Below are 17,680 nucleotides of genomic sequence, written 5' to 3'. Positions count from 1 at the left end.
CTTTCTGGCTGTACTTTTTCCAGAACAGACGTGTTTATTCTTCTGGCAGCCCATGGTCTAGTTGGTATTCTTCACCAATGCCATGATTCAAGTGCATCAATTCTTCAGTCTTCCTTATCTCTTGTCCTGCTTTGCTGCAGACGAGGTGATTGAAAATACCAGTGGCTTGGGTCAGGCACATCATAGCTCTCAAGGTGACATCTTTGTTCATGGATATTTTCAAGAAGTCTTATGAAGCAGATCTGCCCAATGCAACATGCCATTTGATTTCTGGACTGCTGCTTCCATGGGCACTGATTGTAGAGCTGAGTAAAATGAAACCCTTGACAACTGCCACCCTTTCTCCATTTATCGTGATGTTGCTTATCGGTCCAGTCGGGAGGCTTTTTGTTCTCTTTAAGTTGAGGTGTAATCAATATTGAAAGCTGTCGTCATTGACCTTGCTCACTACATGCTTCAGGAAGCAAGGTCACCTGTATATTTCAGGTTATTGCCAAGACCCCTCTCCAGTCCTGGTAGCACCTTCTTCTTCATGGAGCCCAGCTTCTCAGATTATTTGTTCGGCATACAGATTGAATAAGGTGTGGTGAAAAGACCCTGATGTCAGGGATTTCACTTTATTCTGCTGTAATTATTAGTTTAGAGCGGTGGTTCTCAACCTTCCTAATGTCATGACCCTTTAATATAGTTCCTCATGTTGTGGTGACCCCCCCCCAACCATAAAATGATTTTCGTTGCTACTTCATTACTGTATTTGCTATAGTTATGAATTGGGCAACCCCTGTGAAAGGGTTGTTTGACCCTCAAAGGGATTGAGACCCACAGGTTGAGAACCCTGGTTTAGAGGCTCCACTTCCCATTAGTTAGGTGCCATCGAGTCAGTTCCGACCCCTAACAACCCTTTACACAACAGAACCAAACACCACCCAGTCCAGCGCCATCTTCACACTTGTTCCTATGTCTGAGCCCATTGTTGCAGCCACTGTGCCAGCCCATCTTGTCAAGGGCCTTGCTCTTTTTCACCGCCCCCGTCCCCTTTGCCAAGCATGATGTTCCGAGGGCATAGCTTTGTCTTTGTGTGTGCCCAGCACCTCCTGCAGCATCAGTCACGTTGAATGGACGGTTGAGGATCGGTCAGGATCAGCATGTGCACATTTCCGTCTTAGGTGCTCTTGATCAAACGACAGAATGGATAAAGGAATCTGTAGAAGAAGAATTGCTTTCTCTTCCTGAGGCCACTCTCACTCCTGGAGCGGAAGGCACCTCCAAGCCCAGCCTGAGCCCGACCTTGGTGCTAAATAACAGTTTCTTGAAACTGTTACAGTGGGATTACCAAAAGAAAGAGTTGCCAGAGGTAAGTGATGCTGTTTTGCTTTCCTGCGCATTTTCCAATATTTTAATTCATAATGTTCCAATCGGGAGTCAGCCGGAGGGTGTGTTGACTCTTGTCTTAATGGCTTCAGGGCCTTTGGACTTTAACACCCTATCTGACATGTTCACAGTATTAAATTGCCCTTTTCTGCTTTTACATGTTAAATAAATCTGCCAGACGCTCATGACAGATGGAGTGCGTCTTCAGGAACTGACAGAGAAGCTGAATCAACTGAAGATGGTCGCCTGCTTGTCTTTAATCACCAACAACATGGTGGGTGCTGTGACAGAAGGTCTACCTGAGCTTGCAATCAATTTGAAAAGGATTTCAACTGTTTTACTTGAAGACATGAACAAAGCGTAAGTCCCCGTGCTCCCGTCTGCCTGCTTGTGAAGGCACCTAGTGTCTTTCACGGAACATGAATAACTTCAGTTGTCTGGGGGTGATATTCAGGATTGTGTTTTCGCTTCTCTTCCATCTTCTTTTGCTAGAACTTCTTATTGAACTCTCCTCCTGGCTTTGATGTTCTTTTGCAAAAGTCTTTTGCATGACGGTGCCAGGGCGGGTGCAGGGTTTCCACTAATAATTGGGGTGAGCAAGAGCCCTTTGACAGCGCACTCAAGATCAAAGCAAGTGGAACCCAAGAAGATCCACTTCACTCAAAACTAAAGCAAGCTGAACTAAAAATCCCACCTCCCTCAATGTTTAACATGGCAGGTCACAGAACGCTGTCCCGCCGTGATGGCTCCAGCGCTATCCTTGTCATCAGTGAAATGCTATCAAGTCTTCCGAAATGCTGACATTTCTGTCCATCAGAGATGCTGTCCAAGTCCAGTGATAGTTTTGTGTTGGCTAACTGTATTCCATAGCACCCTCCCTGAGCTCGGTGATTAAAAGCAGGCGGGAGCTGGAGTAGGACGTTGTCGTGGGTAAAAAGTCAGGACGTGATATTTTTGCCACAAATAGGTCTCCCCTTGGGGGGTTGCAGAACCCCAAAGGAGGAAGGTCCATGTGGTTGTGTGATGAGTCTCAGTCCAGCCAGAACACCGCGGTTTGTTTATTGTGCTTGTTGTTAATAAGTGAGAAATCATTCTCTCCCTCTTCTCATAGAGGTTCACGATCTGCCTAGCAGCCTGCTCAGAGGTGATAACAATCCTGTAGCAAGTTATGGCATAGACTAGAGTCCAGATTTGAACTCACGCCATTTCACAGCCCCCTCTAATTGGGAAATTCTCGCACCCCCACTTCCCATCTTGTGCAGAATTATCTGAAAGACCCTTTCTGGGTCACAAGATCACAATTTCCCATCATTTGTTCCACAATCCATGCAGTCCAAGGGTTACAAATGAGACCCATGCCAGCACGTGTCTGTGAGTTGAATTTGTAGGTGAGTGGTCACAGAGTAGGCAAGTCAGCTCTTAGCTTTACTTTGGTAGGAGCTATTTGGAGCCTTTTCATTGATTAAAAGCTGCATATGCAGCAAGTGAAGATGATTATGGTGCAGAATTGATGGTGGCAGGGGTTGGGTGAATTGTGTTAAACTAAAAACCACTCACTGTTAATAGATGACCGTGTGCTCACCAGCCATGCAGAAGCAAGCTAAGGCTCTGCTCCCTTGCAGATTTGTTGTTGTTGTTAGGTGACATGGAGGCAGTTGTGCCGACCCATAGTGACCTTACACACAAGAGAAGAAAACACGGTCCTGCGCCATGCTCACAATTGTCCCTGTGCCTGAGCCCACTGGTGCAGCCCCTGTGTCCGTCCATCTCCTCGAGGGCCTTCCTCTTTTCATTGCGCTCCCCTTCCCCAGACACGCTGTCCTCCTCCAGGGACTGGTCTCTCCGGACAACTTGTACAGAGGATGTAAGAGGAAGCCGTGCCACCCTTGCCTCTAAGGAGCACCCTGGCTGTACTTCTTCCCAGACAGATGGTTTGTCCTTGCAGCAGCCCATGGGACTCTGAGCATTCTTCTCCAGCTCCACAAGTCCAGTGCATTGATCTTTCTTCGGTTTTCTGAACTCAGTGTCCAACTTCACATGCACATTAAGCAATTCTTGTGCTTTTCAGTACTCTAAAGAGGACTTGTGCCGCAGATTGACTTAACGTAACACGGCTTTTGATTTCTTGCCTGCTTTTTTCATGAGCATTGACCGTGGGTCCAAGCAAGGCAAAAAATCTTCGACAACTCCAGTCTTTGCTCCATTTATCATGGTGTTGCCTATTGGTCCAGTTGGGAGGACTTTGGTCTTTTTCACATTGAGTTAGCCATACTGCAGGCTGCAAAGATTTAGATTGAAAGATAAAGATTTAAAGCCTCAGAAAACCCATGTGGCGGTTTTACTCTGCCGCATAGGGTTGATATTGGCAGTGAGTTTAAGGAGTTGTCTGTTAGTCAGATAGCTTAACCCCAGGACTCACTCTAGTGGGGACCCAACAAATACCCATTCCAATGGCCTCTTTTCCTTATTAAATGATCATCTGGACTGTAAATATTTGGGATTGTTCATCAGTTACTTGGCAGTCATAAAAATGTTTTATCTTTGATCATGATCAGTGACAAACTTGGGTCACTTGTCGTGACAGTATTGCCTTCCTAATCCCTTCCTGCCTTGCTTTTGATCACTGTTGTAAATCTGCTGTACAAGCATGGATAAATGAATTGATTACCGTTTTAGATGAAAAAAACATATATGTATGTGTGTGTGCTTATACTCAGACCAAGGGATATCTTTTGCCAAGTAAATAAACCAAAAAAACCAAACGTACTGCCATCAAGTGGATTCTAACTCGGAGTAAGTGACCCAATAGGACATAGCATACAGCAGAAGTGCCCCTGTGGGTTTCCTAGACTGACTCTTTACAGGCGTGGACAGCCCCATCTTTGTCCTGTGGAGCGGCTGGTGGTGTCAAGCTGCTGACCTTTGGGTTAGCAGCCCACCTGTAACCCCTGCACCACCAGGGGCCCAGTGCTGTCATCACCTTCCTTACAGCCCTGCCCGTGTAAACCCAGAGTGGCAAGCTTATTGTTTATTTATTTTATTGTTTTGCAAACTTACTACTTTAAAAAATCATTTTATTGGGGGCTCGTATCACAACTCATCACAATCCATACATCCATCCATTGTGTCAAGCACATATGTACATTTGTTGCCATCTTCATTCTCAAAACATTTGCTTTCTGCTTGAGCCCTTGGTATCAGCTCCTCATTTTTCCGCCTCCCTCCCTGGCTCCCCTCCCTCATGAACCCCTGATAATTTATAAATTATTATCTTGTCATGCAAACGTATTCCTTTGAAGGGCCACCTTTCCCACCTGTTTGTCCACGTATGCAGGCCTTACACAACTGAGTGTGCCTGCATTTAACAATCTGCTACATAGAAGGCACGGCGACGGTGAGGAGATAACTGTTTCTAACTCGTCCTCATACAGGTAATCGCTTAAGAAAACAGTCAGTGTGTGTAAAACCAAACACAAAACAAGGCCCATGACTGGATCGTGTGCTCTGTCTTGCAGGACATTCAACTTGAAGGAAGTCCTGAATTCCATTGGTGTTCAGACCTGCGCTGAAGTTAACAAGACCCTGGAGGAGAGAGGCCTGTCCACTTTGAATGCTGAGGTGGAAGCCAATCTTATAGGTCAATTTTCCAGTATTGAAGAGGAAGACAATCCCATTTGGTCCCTGATTGGTGAGTCTGTATGTTTTCATTGGCCTCCATTCTGATCAGTTTTTTAGCTTGCTGGGTTTGACCGATTGAAATATCAGTTGGATTTGAGTCATAAGCATATTTCTAGCTTCTTTTGGATAGATCAATACTGAAAATTAGAAGGAAGTGTTTAAGCTGTCTAAGGGGTGGGTCTCTCTGCATCTTTGTGTACATTTGTGTGGTAGCATGGGGACAGCTCAGGGCTGGCCTTCTGGCATCCAGCTACCAGCTTTCATGACAAAGATGCCCTGCTGCCAAGAGAGTTAACTCCTAGATCAAGCCAGCTGGCAGTGTGCTCTCTGAGAGGAGAGAACCATTCTGCTGTGAGCAAGCCCTAAGGAGGGGAAGCCCTTATCTCAGCCCAGCATGAAGAGATAAAGCAGAAAAGACTGTAGAGGTATAAATGGGCCAGCTCTTGTGCACGGGAAAGTTACTGTCTCAAGGACAAACTGCTAAACCAGCTTACAGCTCCAGGAGAAGGCAGCTTCCCACCCAGCTGAGGAGGCCAGGGACTGGCTGGCTGCTGGTGCAGCTTCACTACCTGTGGGTGAGCTGGCTCCCTTCACAGTCCCGCACTGTCCTCAGGCAAGCCCGGTGGCTTCCACTCCTTGCTCTCATCAGGCCAGAACAGAGGCAGCTTTCTTTCCTGTCGACTCAACCAGGAAATGGAGTCCCATTTGCTTCCATTGGCCTAGCTGTAGCATGTGCCCCATTCTCGCGGAATCAAGTTGACTTGTCACGCCGTCTGACAGGAGAGAGGAGATGGCTTTTCCATCGGAGGTATGAGGAGAAGTTAAACACAGCGAGATCCCTGGGACATGAGGGCAGTTCATGAAGACAGAGTTAAACCAAAACCAAAATCACTGCCATCGAGTCCATGCTGACTCATAGCGAGCCTCGGAAGAATTAGCAGCGGGTCTTGTCCTTGTGTGACAAATAGGGCGTGTCCACTTCAGAGGGTTAGGGAGGAGGAATAAAGAGCAAAAGGAGGCAGAGTGGGTAGAGATAGAATACAGGAAGTCCCCGACTTAGGACTGGGCTATGTTCTGATCGCGCTGCCCTAAGTCAGTGCTGCCTTGAAGGTGAATCCCTCCTTTTTATTTTATTTTTTGAGTTTTCATTATTATATCTGCTTTTTATTGTCAGTATTTTGATAACTCTGATTTTTAACATGTCTTTGAGGCTAGGAAAGATTACACCAGAGAAGAACACCAGCAAACTGCGTACTGCAACACTGTATGGAGTGCATATTTCTAATGCTTTACAAATAAAAAGAACAACCATATGTGCAGTTCAAGCCATAACCTGAACACCTTGTGAATTGGGGACCACCTGTATGTTAATATTCCAAGATTTGTACAGTTTTCAAAGTTCAACATTGACTACCCTGCAAATGCAAGTCATTCTAAAATGCATTGGGGGCTCTTGAATAGTCTCTCATCCTTCTCCCTGAGGGCTTGGACCTAGGTGGCCCAGGCTACTTGACCCTGCTCCCCAAAGGGCGTGATGCCACTTACAGCATGGTGGCGGCCGGCGTTGACAGGACCAAGCGTGCCAGTCCCAGAGAACCAGTCACTGAGCCCTTAGCTGCATGGCTGGTGCGGGTGCGCACCGTCCTCAGCGCGTCGCCTCCAGTCAGCCACCTGCCGGCCTGGGTAATACCAAGGAGCTTGCACCCCTAGGAGGAAGAGGGCAGATTATCTAGCAATGTGGCATCTACTGTCCTACCCAGCTTACGTGCAGGCTTCATGAGGAGGGCACACGTTTGTTTGCTGCGACATCCCTATCCCACCACTCCTCCGTTTGTCATACTGTGTGGGCCTGCTGGAAGCTCTGCCTCCAGTCTTTCAAATAGCAGCAGGGTTCTCATTTACTATGCACAAGCATTCAGTTGTGTGGGTCGTAATGAGCTGTGGCTAATGCTGCAAAGACCGGAGTGTTAGGCCGGGTTGCCTAACACACAAATTCAGGGACGCGCATCTATTCTGTACAAGAAAGAACTGTTTATCAAGAAGTAAGCATTTACTTGGTCAGTGGGCCTCCCTCTTGACCCAACCTGAATTTGTTCCAGGCTCAAGCGTTTCTTGCTTGTTCCATAACAGAATTTCTTCCCTGGCTTTTTCAACATTGATGGTGCTCTTTTCTTTCTTAAACATTATTTGGATTTTTATCTTTATATTATTTTTATTTTATCTGTACCACTGTGTTTTGTTTTTTATTGTTCCCGTTGGGCTTCCTAGTTTGTGAACCACGGAAGGAGTAGATGCATAGAGATAATAATGGATGCAAGGGTTGACAGGGGATGTTCGGGGAGCGGAGGGGGAGACAAGAAGGGTGAGGGGATTTGGGGAGCAAACAATAAAGGTGGGTGGAGCACTAGAACAGATTGTGATTGTACAACTCATTTTAAAAGCGACTTAGTCAATGGAAGTATACGACATGTAACTACTATCTCAACTAAACAAGGGAAAAAGAAAAGAAACCACGCCTGACCAATGGTTACCACAGGCAAAGGGGAAAGAGTTGGTGCAGAAGGGCAGAGAAAGAGGGAGAGGTTCCCAGTGTCTCCCTTATAAAAAGGCCACACACCCAGTTGGCATCATCAGGCTGAGACCTGACAGGTGAGATTCCACAGCTACACTTTCATACAAATTCAAGATGATATAGAATCTGCCTGCCGTAGATGGGGATTCCAGAACACTCAATTGTGCTCATGAGGAACCTGTATCCAGACCAAGAGGTAGTGGTTCCAACAGAACAAGGGGATCATGCATGATTTAAAATCAGTAAAGGCATGCATCAGGGTGTAGCCTTTCATGATACTTATTGAATCTGGATGCTAAACAAACCGTCCAAGAAGCTGGGAGATACGAAGAAGAACGTGGCATCAGGAATGGAGGAAGGCAATTATTAACCACCTGTGATAGGCAGATGGCACAGCCTGCCTTGCTAGCTGAGAGTCAAGAGGACTTGAGGGGCTTACCGATGAAGATCAGAGAAAACACCTTGTAATATGGATGACAACCTATTGTAAAGAAAACCAATACCTTCACAATGGGACAGGTAGACAGCACCATGAGAAATGGAGGAGAGGTTGAAGTTGGCAAGGATTTCATTTTCCTTGGATCCACAACCAGTCAATATCCATGGAAGCAGCACTCAGGAAATCAGACAACATGTTGCATTTGGCAAATCTGGTGCCAAGACCTATGCAATGTATGAAAGAGCTAAGATGTCACTTGGAGGACTGAGGTGTGGCTGACCCGAGCCAGGCTCTTTTCAACCACCTCATATACATGTGAACGTGGACAGTGAGTAAGGAAGACCGCCGTGGAACTGATGCCTTTGACCTCAATATCGGTGAAGAATGTCGGAAGTACTATGGACTGTCAGAAGCACAAACAAATCTGTCTTAGAGCAAGTACCACCAGCACGCTCCTTAGAAGTGAGGATACTGAGACTTCATCTCACACGCTTTGGATACGTTACCAGGAGAGGCCAGTCCCTGGAGAAGGACATCATGCTTGGTAGAGAGCCAGAGAAAAGGGGGAAGACCTTTGATGATGCAGGTTGACACACTGGCTGCCCCACGTGGGGTGGTGTGTATGTGAGTGTGTGTGTGTGCGCGCGCGTGTGTGCAGGAAGCAGGTAATGTTTCCTTCTTTGGGCAGAGGGAACCTAATGGATGGCTCCTAAGAGCAACAGATTTCTATGTGCTTCTGGGCCTGTAGCTGGCCTTTAAGACATATTTGTAGGATGCATAAATCTCCATCGTACAGGAGAGGTAAGCTGAGAGAGAGAGAGAGGTTAAGTAAGTCTTGCCCAAGATCGCATAACCAACTGGCGGCAGAGCTGGGATTCTTACTTAGTCTGTCTGGCTCCACAGCTCATATTCTCTGATTGGCATTGGCGTGGGAGCTGGAGCCTGGCTGCCCCCTGGCAGGGCAAGCAGAGAGGCAGCGTGTATCTGTGTCCTGGCTTTAGTTTAGATAAGGGAGGTATTTCCAGTGTCAGAAGCGGAGTCAGGAGATGCCCCACCCCAAGGTATCCTCTTGCAGCCCAGTAAAGTAGCTTCTGTGAGCCCAGCTCTCCCCAGCCCAACTCTTCTGCCCTTCGCAGGAGGCATTTTTTAAAGCCTTGTTCAAGTGCTGTTGCCATAGCAACCTCAAGTGAGCCACTCCAATGACTGTGGAAGCCAAGGCCCGCCTTTGGCGCAGACTCCATGTGGCTGCTCCTAAGGGAACAACTGCTTCTGCCTCTGTAGTCTTGGCCCCAGAGGGGACTAGTCCACCAGGGAGTCAGCCTGACAACAGGCCGAGAGAACTTTTCTTCCCACAGCCTCACAGGAAGGAAGGGGAGGGGGCGCAGGGGTTGGACCCTACGTGTGGTCCACGAGAACCAGGCAAGCAGGCGCCTGGGACATTTGCTCCAGGGTCAACTCCTGACCCTTAAGTTAGAAAACTGTGCTGGGGTAAAACGGATAGCACAGAACTGTCACGGTATAAGTCAGAGACAAGAACACAGCTACCTCTAGTTGTCGGCCTGCGGAGACCTGAGCAGCAGCAGCTAAGTACCCAAAGGGCTCAGGAAGACACAGGGTGAGCAGCGGGCTTCCTCCTGCATTCCGGATGCCCAGTCTAGTCCACCTGTTTTTGTCCTTCCATGAAGCGTTCTTTAGCCAGGGTGGTTACAGTTCTGCCAGTTTCTGGCCTGTAAAGAGATCATTAGAATTGAAGTTTTCTTCCCAACCCCCCCTTTTTTTATCAAATGAAGAGGAAACCCAGATAAAAATGAATTACAGATCACCTGCTGCGTAGATGCTGATAGCCATCTGCTCTTTGAAAAATTAATTCTCAATTGTACAAATAATACCTGAGAATTTTTTCCTAGCTCAAAAAAAATTTTTTTTAATTACAAGAGGTAGGGGTAGGGCTCAGAGTGCCTTTGACTACCTTTCCCAGGCCCCAGGCTCCCTGCCCTGCCTCCGGGGGCAAATTCAGTATTTATCTCAGACTGGGTTCTTCTTCGCGTAGTTGCTTTTTGAGTTCCGTAAGCCTGTATGGCAGACCTGCCACCTGCCCGGCCAGAAGTGGACACAAGGAATGGCCCTCGCCTCCCGAGAGTCCTGTGCGCAGGACAGCGGGGGGAGAGGCCTTCTGCAGCGACAACTGGATGGGTGGCAGTGTGGTGCCATATTAGGGAAAGCCACAAAAAGGAGGCCACCCTGCAGGGCCTGGCATTGAAGTGACTTTGGCTGTGACAGTAAAGGGCTCTTGCCAATGTGCCTGCTGCCATCTCTGGACTCTGGCTGCTGTGCGATGGAAGGGGGAGAGGCTCTAGCAGGAGGACACAGCTCTGAGCCAGAGGCAGGACACACATGTCTCCGTTTGGGAACTGTGCGTTCTGCAGCAGGTCTGCTAGGAACCCGGGGAGAAGTGATTTGAGGTAAGAGTTTCATTCATGCCATGGCTGTGAGGATCCACATGGAGTACATTCTCCTTAGGAGACTTTCTGACTGAGAGGCTTCTGTTTCCACAGCCAGCCTGGTGTGGCCAGCGCAATTCCTCCATCCCTCCTACTGCAGATTTATTGATGCCCTCGCATGTTTTTGTGCAGTCGTCTCCAAGTCGGATCCTTTTAAAAGCAGTGCAACTGGCTTGGAAAACGTGGCAAACTGGGTGCTGACTGGGACCTATGAGAATGGTCTTTTGAAATATGCCAGGATGCCACATATGACTGGGGATGGTCCTAGAGGAACTTGATGTGTGGGCACCCTTGTCCTGTAACAGTGGGGGCACTGAGGCTGCCCCTGAGGTTGGCACGTGCCTGGGCAGTGTGTTCTCCTGTTGGACATAGGGTCACTCTGAATCGGAGCTGACTCAACAGTGCCTAACAGCAACAAGACTGCCCCAAGGAGCCCTGGTGGCACAGTGGCTAACCACAGGGTCGATGATTTGAATCCACCAGCTGCTCCTTAGGAAAAAGATGAGGCAGTCTACTCCTAGAAAGATTCCCAGCCTTGGAAAACCGGTGGGAGAGTTCCCCCTGTCTGACAGGGTCACTGTGAGTCGAAATGGGGTCCATGGCGATGGCAACGGTGTAAGTTAACCAGATCTTGAGCTTTTTCGAGAGGAACCAGAAATGTGGCTTTTGATGTGAACTGAAACAGTTCCTGGTATTTTTAAAAACATGAGGTGCCTTCTGAGAACTCAGCTATGGTGGCATCGTAGTTGTGGGCCTTGCCTGCTGGCTTCTGTGAAGGACTGATGACCTTTTAAAATAGCTGCCAATGGTGCATCCACTGTGGAGAGCAGCTTGTCGGGCCAGACGACACAGCACCCTGCCCCAGGCATGTCCTCACGACCAACCAAGGCCAACAGGGGCCCAGGCCCCCGTGTTCCCTGCAGCGCTCTTCATGGGAGCCAGGAGGAGACCCCTGGAGGCCCAAGCACAGGGAACGGGCCAACAGCATGCGGTGTCTGCCAGCCGCGCCATGCCATGTTAGATGGCTGGGAAGAGCTAAGAGCTTTTGCTGGGTGCCACGGGCTCCCGTGGGTGAAGTCAGCCAGTCGCAGAAAGACCAGTCTGCATACTCCCACTCACAGGAAGCAAAGAAAATGGAGAGAAGGCCCAGGCTGACTCATGTCCCAGGGCAGGGAGGACCATGGGTGCAACCTGGCCAATGTGATCAGCGTCGTTGCATTGAGAATGTGGGCGTCAGGCTGGCGATTGCATCGCTGTGTGTACTTTCCCCACAGTTCCTTCTCTTCAAACTTAAATAATCCGTCATCGTTCTCCAATCCATGGGCATATGTTGTGGCTGTTCTTTGGTTCCTTGTGGACTCACTGTGGCACCTGTGGTCAGCGGTAGTTTGGGTTGGTAGCGCTACTGATCTTGACCTGGGTCCCTCGTGGGGGAGCTGGTTGGCACAGAGTGGGGGAGCATGACCTTGACGGGAGCATCTAGGCTCCCTTCCCCATGGCCTCTCATCGTCTAGCTGGCCCAGATGTGTTCACGGGTGTTGGCACAGAGAGAGAGCGGGGAGCCTCTTGAGACCTAGACGTGGAACAAACCCAGCAGTCCTTCCCAGAGATTCTCTCGGCCAAAGCAAGTCATGAGGCCAGGGAAGCAGACGCCCTCTCTTGGTGGCAAGAGCTACTACCTAGCCGCCTTGTGAAGGGTGTGGGTACAAGGAGCAGGGACGAGGTGGGCACAGTGTTGTAGTCAGCCAACCTCAACGTCTTCTCCGGAGTCTCATCTTGAAAGCGTGTGCGCTTTAATCAAGGGATGTATAAAGACATCTCTCTCTTTTCTTTCAGATAAGCGAATCCAGCTGTACCTGAAGAGCCTCCTTTCTCTCCCACGCCCTGCCAAAAGCCTGCCTCCAGTTCCCGGGGGCCTGGCGGTCATCCAGCAGGAGCTGGAGGTGCTGGGCTCTCAGTACGCCAACATCGTGAACCTCAACAAGCAAGTGTACGGACCGTTCTATGCAAACATCCTCCGAAAGCTGCTGTTCAGCGACGAAGCCCTGGGGAAGGCGGAGGCCTCGCCACCCACCAACTAGAGCCGAGCTGGCCTGGGCAACCCTGGCACCGTGGTGACAGGCCCCTGGCACGGAGGGCATTACAGAGGTGGCGTGTTCCCAGGACTGTCCGAGTCTATGTAATAGGAGTGCTACGAAGTCATGCCCGGAGACAGAAGCTATGTGCGCCCCCTTTTCAAGTTCAAGAGACTTTTTTTACTGCACGACTTGCAACTAATTATATTACTTATATTATACATGTACAAAGGTTTCTTAAGCACTTCTTTTTGAATGATTCATTCAGCCCTTAGGAAGTTGTCAGTCCCTGGCTTGTCAGCATCAAATCTAATGATTTTTAACATTTTGGTGCAACGTCTTACAGGGCTGAAGGTTGGGAGACTAACCACGGGGATTGGCGTTCCAAATCAGCGATGGAAAGTTGGCATCGTTGTTTCTGAAATGTGCAGTGACATCTGGCCAATGTGGACTGGAAACTTGACACAAGAAGTCCTCAGAGGCCACACATGTACCCAATCACACCTCCTTATGCCAATTGTCAGTATTTATGTAGAATTTTCAAAATATTAAGCACATTTTAGTGCTAAAAGCAAACTTCAGATAAGACCTCCCTGTTTGTTTAATGAACATAGAAACCAGTCCCTTCTAAAGAATCCTCCCCATCCCCTCCCCCAAGAGTTTGGTTCCTTCTTGCAGTGTAACCTGCTCTCAAAAGAGAAATAACCATTTGCACAAATATTTAGTGGATGTCTTTGCATTTCTCAGGCCATTGATAAGCTTCAGATGAGATTTTGATATTTGTTTGTGAGGCCGGCAGGCTTGAATTCGTATCGCAATAAGCAGCAGCAGACAAGCTGACAGACAGTCTAATGAGCTGGCACAAGGAGATCTTCTCAGTGAAGTTCAGGGTGGAAACGAGAGCTCTGGACTTGGGCTTTCTGAGCCACATCTCTTAACTGGCAAAGAAATGCCTTCTGTGCCATTAGCATTCTTACCTGTCATGACCCAGGAGCTTTCCTTAGCCTCGTTGTGATCCGCTGGCCTCCAGCATCCTCCCAGCTCTGCAGGGCTGGGCACTAGCTGCCTTGGGAGGATGCACTGCCATGTGGGGATTCCCACCTGGAAAGTGCGGTCTGCGCCTAGCATAGCATCCCGAGTGCTTTGTTTTCTCAGAACTCATTTGGATGTGGCTAGGTAGGCAAGAAGCAACGCTCCTCTCTTCCTTGAAGCCCCATACTTCTCCTTGAAGCCTGCCCCGTCATGGTGTTGCTTAATGATTTCACCATTTCTCAGAAAGGATTGTGTGACTCAGTCTCCAATCTTTATCTTTTGAAAGGATCTGCCAAAGCATGAGCAAATTCTGAAGGTCAAGTCTTTTTTCCTTACCGTGACCAATAGCGCCCATCTGCCCCTTGGAGCAGTTGTGTCCGGAGACTCACTGAAAAGCTCACCATGGGTCTTAACCATTTTCCCCCTCTTCCAATATTTCCTATGCTTAGAAAACATAAGGTGCTAAAGGCTTTGGTTCTCATTTTCTCAAGGGGTTTCTTTAAGGCCCCGCGGAGCTGACCATAGGAAGGCCGTCTGTAGTGGGCTATTTTTTGTCCTTGAGTCCAACTCTGTACTGACCAGGGAGACCAGGTGGGGCACTTTGTGACCTGCAGATTGGAGCCCACCTGGTTTTCTTTTACATACTTGACACTGCAGTTGCCAGCAGGAAAAACAATGTGCAAACATTTTTAATGCATTTAAAATGAAGGGCATTCTGCATTTTCTTTCTAAGTGGCAAAATAAATCTCAAAGGTCTCAAGGCTGGCTGTAAGAACATTTATTTAAAAATATTAATCATACCGCTTAGCATGTTTATTTGGTTTTGACTTAAATGTTTACTTCTACTTTTGAGCTTTTCTTAACATGGTCTTGTTTTGTGGTACCTATTTTCTTCAATACCACATGCACATTTCCCTTCTTCTGTTGGTAAAATGTGTTTTGTGTGCACTAGTTAAAATGTAAAGCATTAAAGTCTACTTCAAGGTGGCTGTGTCTCGTTGTTTTCTAGAGCACCTTTGGGTGGCTCAGGGCTGGAAGAATGCCCAGACTTCAAGGCTAAAATGCTCCTTCCTCGTTGTGGCATGGTATAAATGATGAAGCATTCAGCCACCAACTGTAAGGTTGGCAGTTCAAACCCACCTTGCAGCACTTCAGCCCACCAGTGCCATCCAGTCACGCAGCCAGTCAAGAAACACCTGTAATCACCGACCTAACATGTCAAGAAGTAGCCTTGGTGTTGTGATACATAGGTCATTAGGCAGCCACTGTCCTCAAAGAAGGACAAAAAGGTGAAAACTGCAGTACAGTACCATATATAAACTAAGTTATTGTACAAACAGAGGGCTGGTAGCATAGTGGATTTCGAGTCAGGCTGCTAATCACAAAGTCAGCAGTGTGAAACCACCAGCTGCTCTACAGAAGAAAGATGAGGATTTTTGCTCCTATAAAAATTTAGTCTAAAAAAATAGTACAGTCTCATAAACGCACAGAGCCAGCTCTACTCTGTCCTATAAGGCCCCTATGCACCAGAATCAACCCGGTGGCAGTGATTAGTCTTTTTAGGGGGAAAGAAAAATATGTATTTTGTGGAGAATAGAATCCTTGAGCTGAAGCAGGCTAACTGCGAACTTTCCAAGAGACCAAGCAAGAGAGAGAATGACAAGGTAGACAAGTAGAAGTGAGGAGTGAGAGACAGGAAAATTAAACATGATTCTTGGATGCCCTTTGAAAATACAGATTTATGTCCCGAAGAAACAGCAGAAGCATTGACTCTTCTAAAACTGGAATAGATAATAAATTTGTATTTTAGAAAAATTGCCTTATGTATTTTCATTGTTATTGAATATAATTAGACATAATTAAAGCATAGTGATTAATCACAAAACAATATGTAATTATATATTGTGAAATACTTTTGTGCTTTCCGATGGTCCTAGGTGACCCCTGTGAAAGGGTCATTTGACCCCCAAAGGTTGAGAACCGCGGACCTAATAAAAAAGGAGTTCATTGGTTGGGTATTTAGCAGCTCTGAGGAGCTAGTTAATCTATGAATCCCAGACTCGGAAGAAGGTATGAAACTAAGGCAAAATGGGTTCCAGTCTGTGGCTTCAGAGATTTGATTCCATACGTGTCCTTGCTTCATTGACTCAAGTTTTCATGTCCCAGATACAACATGCTTTTAGGAGAGTCTAGGCCACGTGCCTAAGAAGTTCTAGTGGTGCCATGGGTTAGGTGTTGGGCTGCTGATCACAGAGTCAGTGGTTCAAAACTACTCGTTGCTCTGTGGGGGGGACGAAGAAGCTGTCTACCCTCAGAAAGATCACACCGTTGGAAACCCTGAATAAGGTTGCCTTGTGCCTGCATTGACCCAATGACCGTGGAGCCAGGTACGCAGACCTGGCTAGTTTACAGTGAAGAGAACAAATAAAGAGCGGAGTCTTAAGCTCCTGTGATCCCATCAAAGTCACCCAATTAGGAAATTCTCCCAAATAGGAAGGCATGTGTGTATGTGTGTGTGTTGTTGTTGTTGTAGCTATTGTTTTACTTTCTGTTGTTGCTTCGTGGTACTCAATCTTGTGATAGTACATAGCATGTCTACCTGGAAGGGATAGGCAGAATAAACAAGCTAGAAGAAAGAACAATGGAATGAGAGTTCCGAGGGGACTTGGGGGTAGGGGAAGTGGGGGAAAGGAAGAGGGTATTAACGAGCCGGGAATAACAAGTAATCCAAAATCGGCATCAAGGAGGGTGTGGGAGGTCTGGCAGGGCTGGATCAAGGGCAATGTAACTGAGAGGAATTCCTAAAACCCCAAAGAAGGCAGAACAGGATAGTGGGACAAGAGGAAAGTACAAAGAAACAGGAAAGAACTAGGAGGCAAAGGGTAGTCATAGAGATTAAATACAGGCATATAAAGATGTAAACATATTTATATATGACGAGGGGGAAATAGATCTATGTACATATATTTATAGGTTTAGTATTAAGGAAACAGATGAACTGTGGGCCCCTGCTCGAGTACTCCCTCAACACAAGAACACTTTGTTATAACAATTCGGCAGTCTGAGATGCTCACCTGCCTGGCCCGATCGCTGATGACAATGGGTGCACAAGTAAATGTGGTAAAGAAAGCTGATGGTGCCTGGCTACCAAAAGATATTGCACCTGAAGTTGCTAAAGATAATGGGTGCACAAGCAAATGTGGTGAAGAAAGCTGATAGTATCCAGCTACCAAAAGACATAGCACCTGAAGCCTTAAAGACCTGAAGATAAACAAGCAGCCATCTAGCTGAGAGGACAAAACCCACATGGAAGAAGCACACTGACCTGTCTGTCCGATCGCTGAGGACAAAGTGGGTGCTTAAGCATAAGTTGTGAAGAAAGCTGATGGTGCCTGGCTATCAAATGATATAGCATCTAGAGTGGTCGTAAAGACTTGAAGACAATCAGGTGGCTATCTAGCTAAAAACAACAAAGCCCACACAGAAGAAGCACACCGGTCTACCCCGACATGAATGCTGAAGACAAAGTGGGTGCATAGGCAAATGCGGTGAAGAAAGCTGATGGTGCCCAGTTATCAAAAGATATAGAATCTGAGCCCCATAGTCTGGAAGATAAACAAGGGGGCCATCTAATTGAGAAACAACAAAGTCCACATGGAAAATGCACACCAGCCTGTGTGATGACAAGGCATCGAAGGGATCAGGTATCAGGCATCAAAGACCAAAAAAATAATAATAAATTAAATAAAAATCATAGCATTGTGAATGAGGGAGAGTGCAGAGTGGGGACCCAGGGTCCATGTGGGGGGAAATTGGACATCCCCTTGCAGAAGGGCTTTGTGGGGAGGTGACGAGCCAGTCAGAATGCAGTGTAGCAATGATGAAACATACAATTTTCCTCTAGTTCTTAAATGCCCCCCCCCCCACTATCATGATCCCAATTCTACCTTACATAACCGGCTGAACCAGAGACTGTACACTGGTACAGATAGGAACTGGAAATACAGGGAAT

The 17,680-nt window shown here is 47.4% G+C and overlaps 1 protein-coding gene across 1 annotated transcript in view; it reads left to right on the top strand.

Annotated features, from left to right (window-relative positions):
- The window catches only part of TCP11L2 (t-complex 11 like 2), a 40,279-nt gene extending 25,628 nt beyond the window's left edge, over positions 1–14,651 (top strand). Inside the window, exons 7-10 of the mRNA XM_075551042.1 lie at positions 1,167–1,354; positions 1,550–1,731; positions 4,887–5,059; positions 12,398–14,651. Coding sequence (XP_075407157.1) covers positions 1,167–1,354; positions 1,550–1,731; positions 4,887–5,059; positions 12,398–12,642 — 788 coding nt within the window. The 3' untranslated portion in view covers positions 12,643–14,651. The remainder of the gene's footprint in view (positions 1–1,166; positions 1,355–1,549; positions 1,732–4,886; positions 5,060–12,397) is intronic.
- The last annotated feature ends 3,029 nt before the right edge of the window (positions 14,652–17,680 follow it).

Source organism: Tenrec ecaudatus, chromosome 6, assembly GCF_050624435.1.
Source record: "Tenrec ecaudatus isolate mTenEca1 chromosome 6, mTenEca1.hap1, whole genome shotgun sequence".
Lineage (NCBI taxonomy): Eukaryota > Metazoa > Chordata > Mammalia > Afrosoricida > Tenrecidae > Tenrec > Tenrec ecaudatus.
Note: the sequence above shows the minus strand (reverse complement) of the source record. Positions and strands in the feature narration are given on the sequence as shown.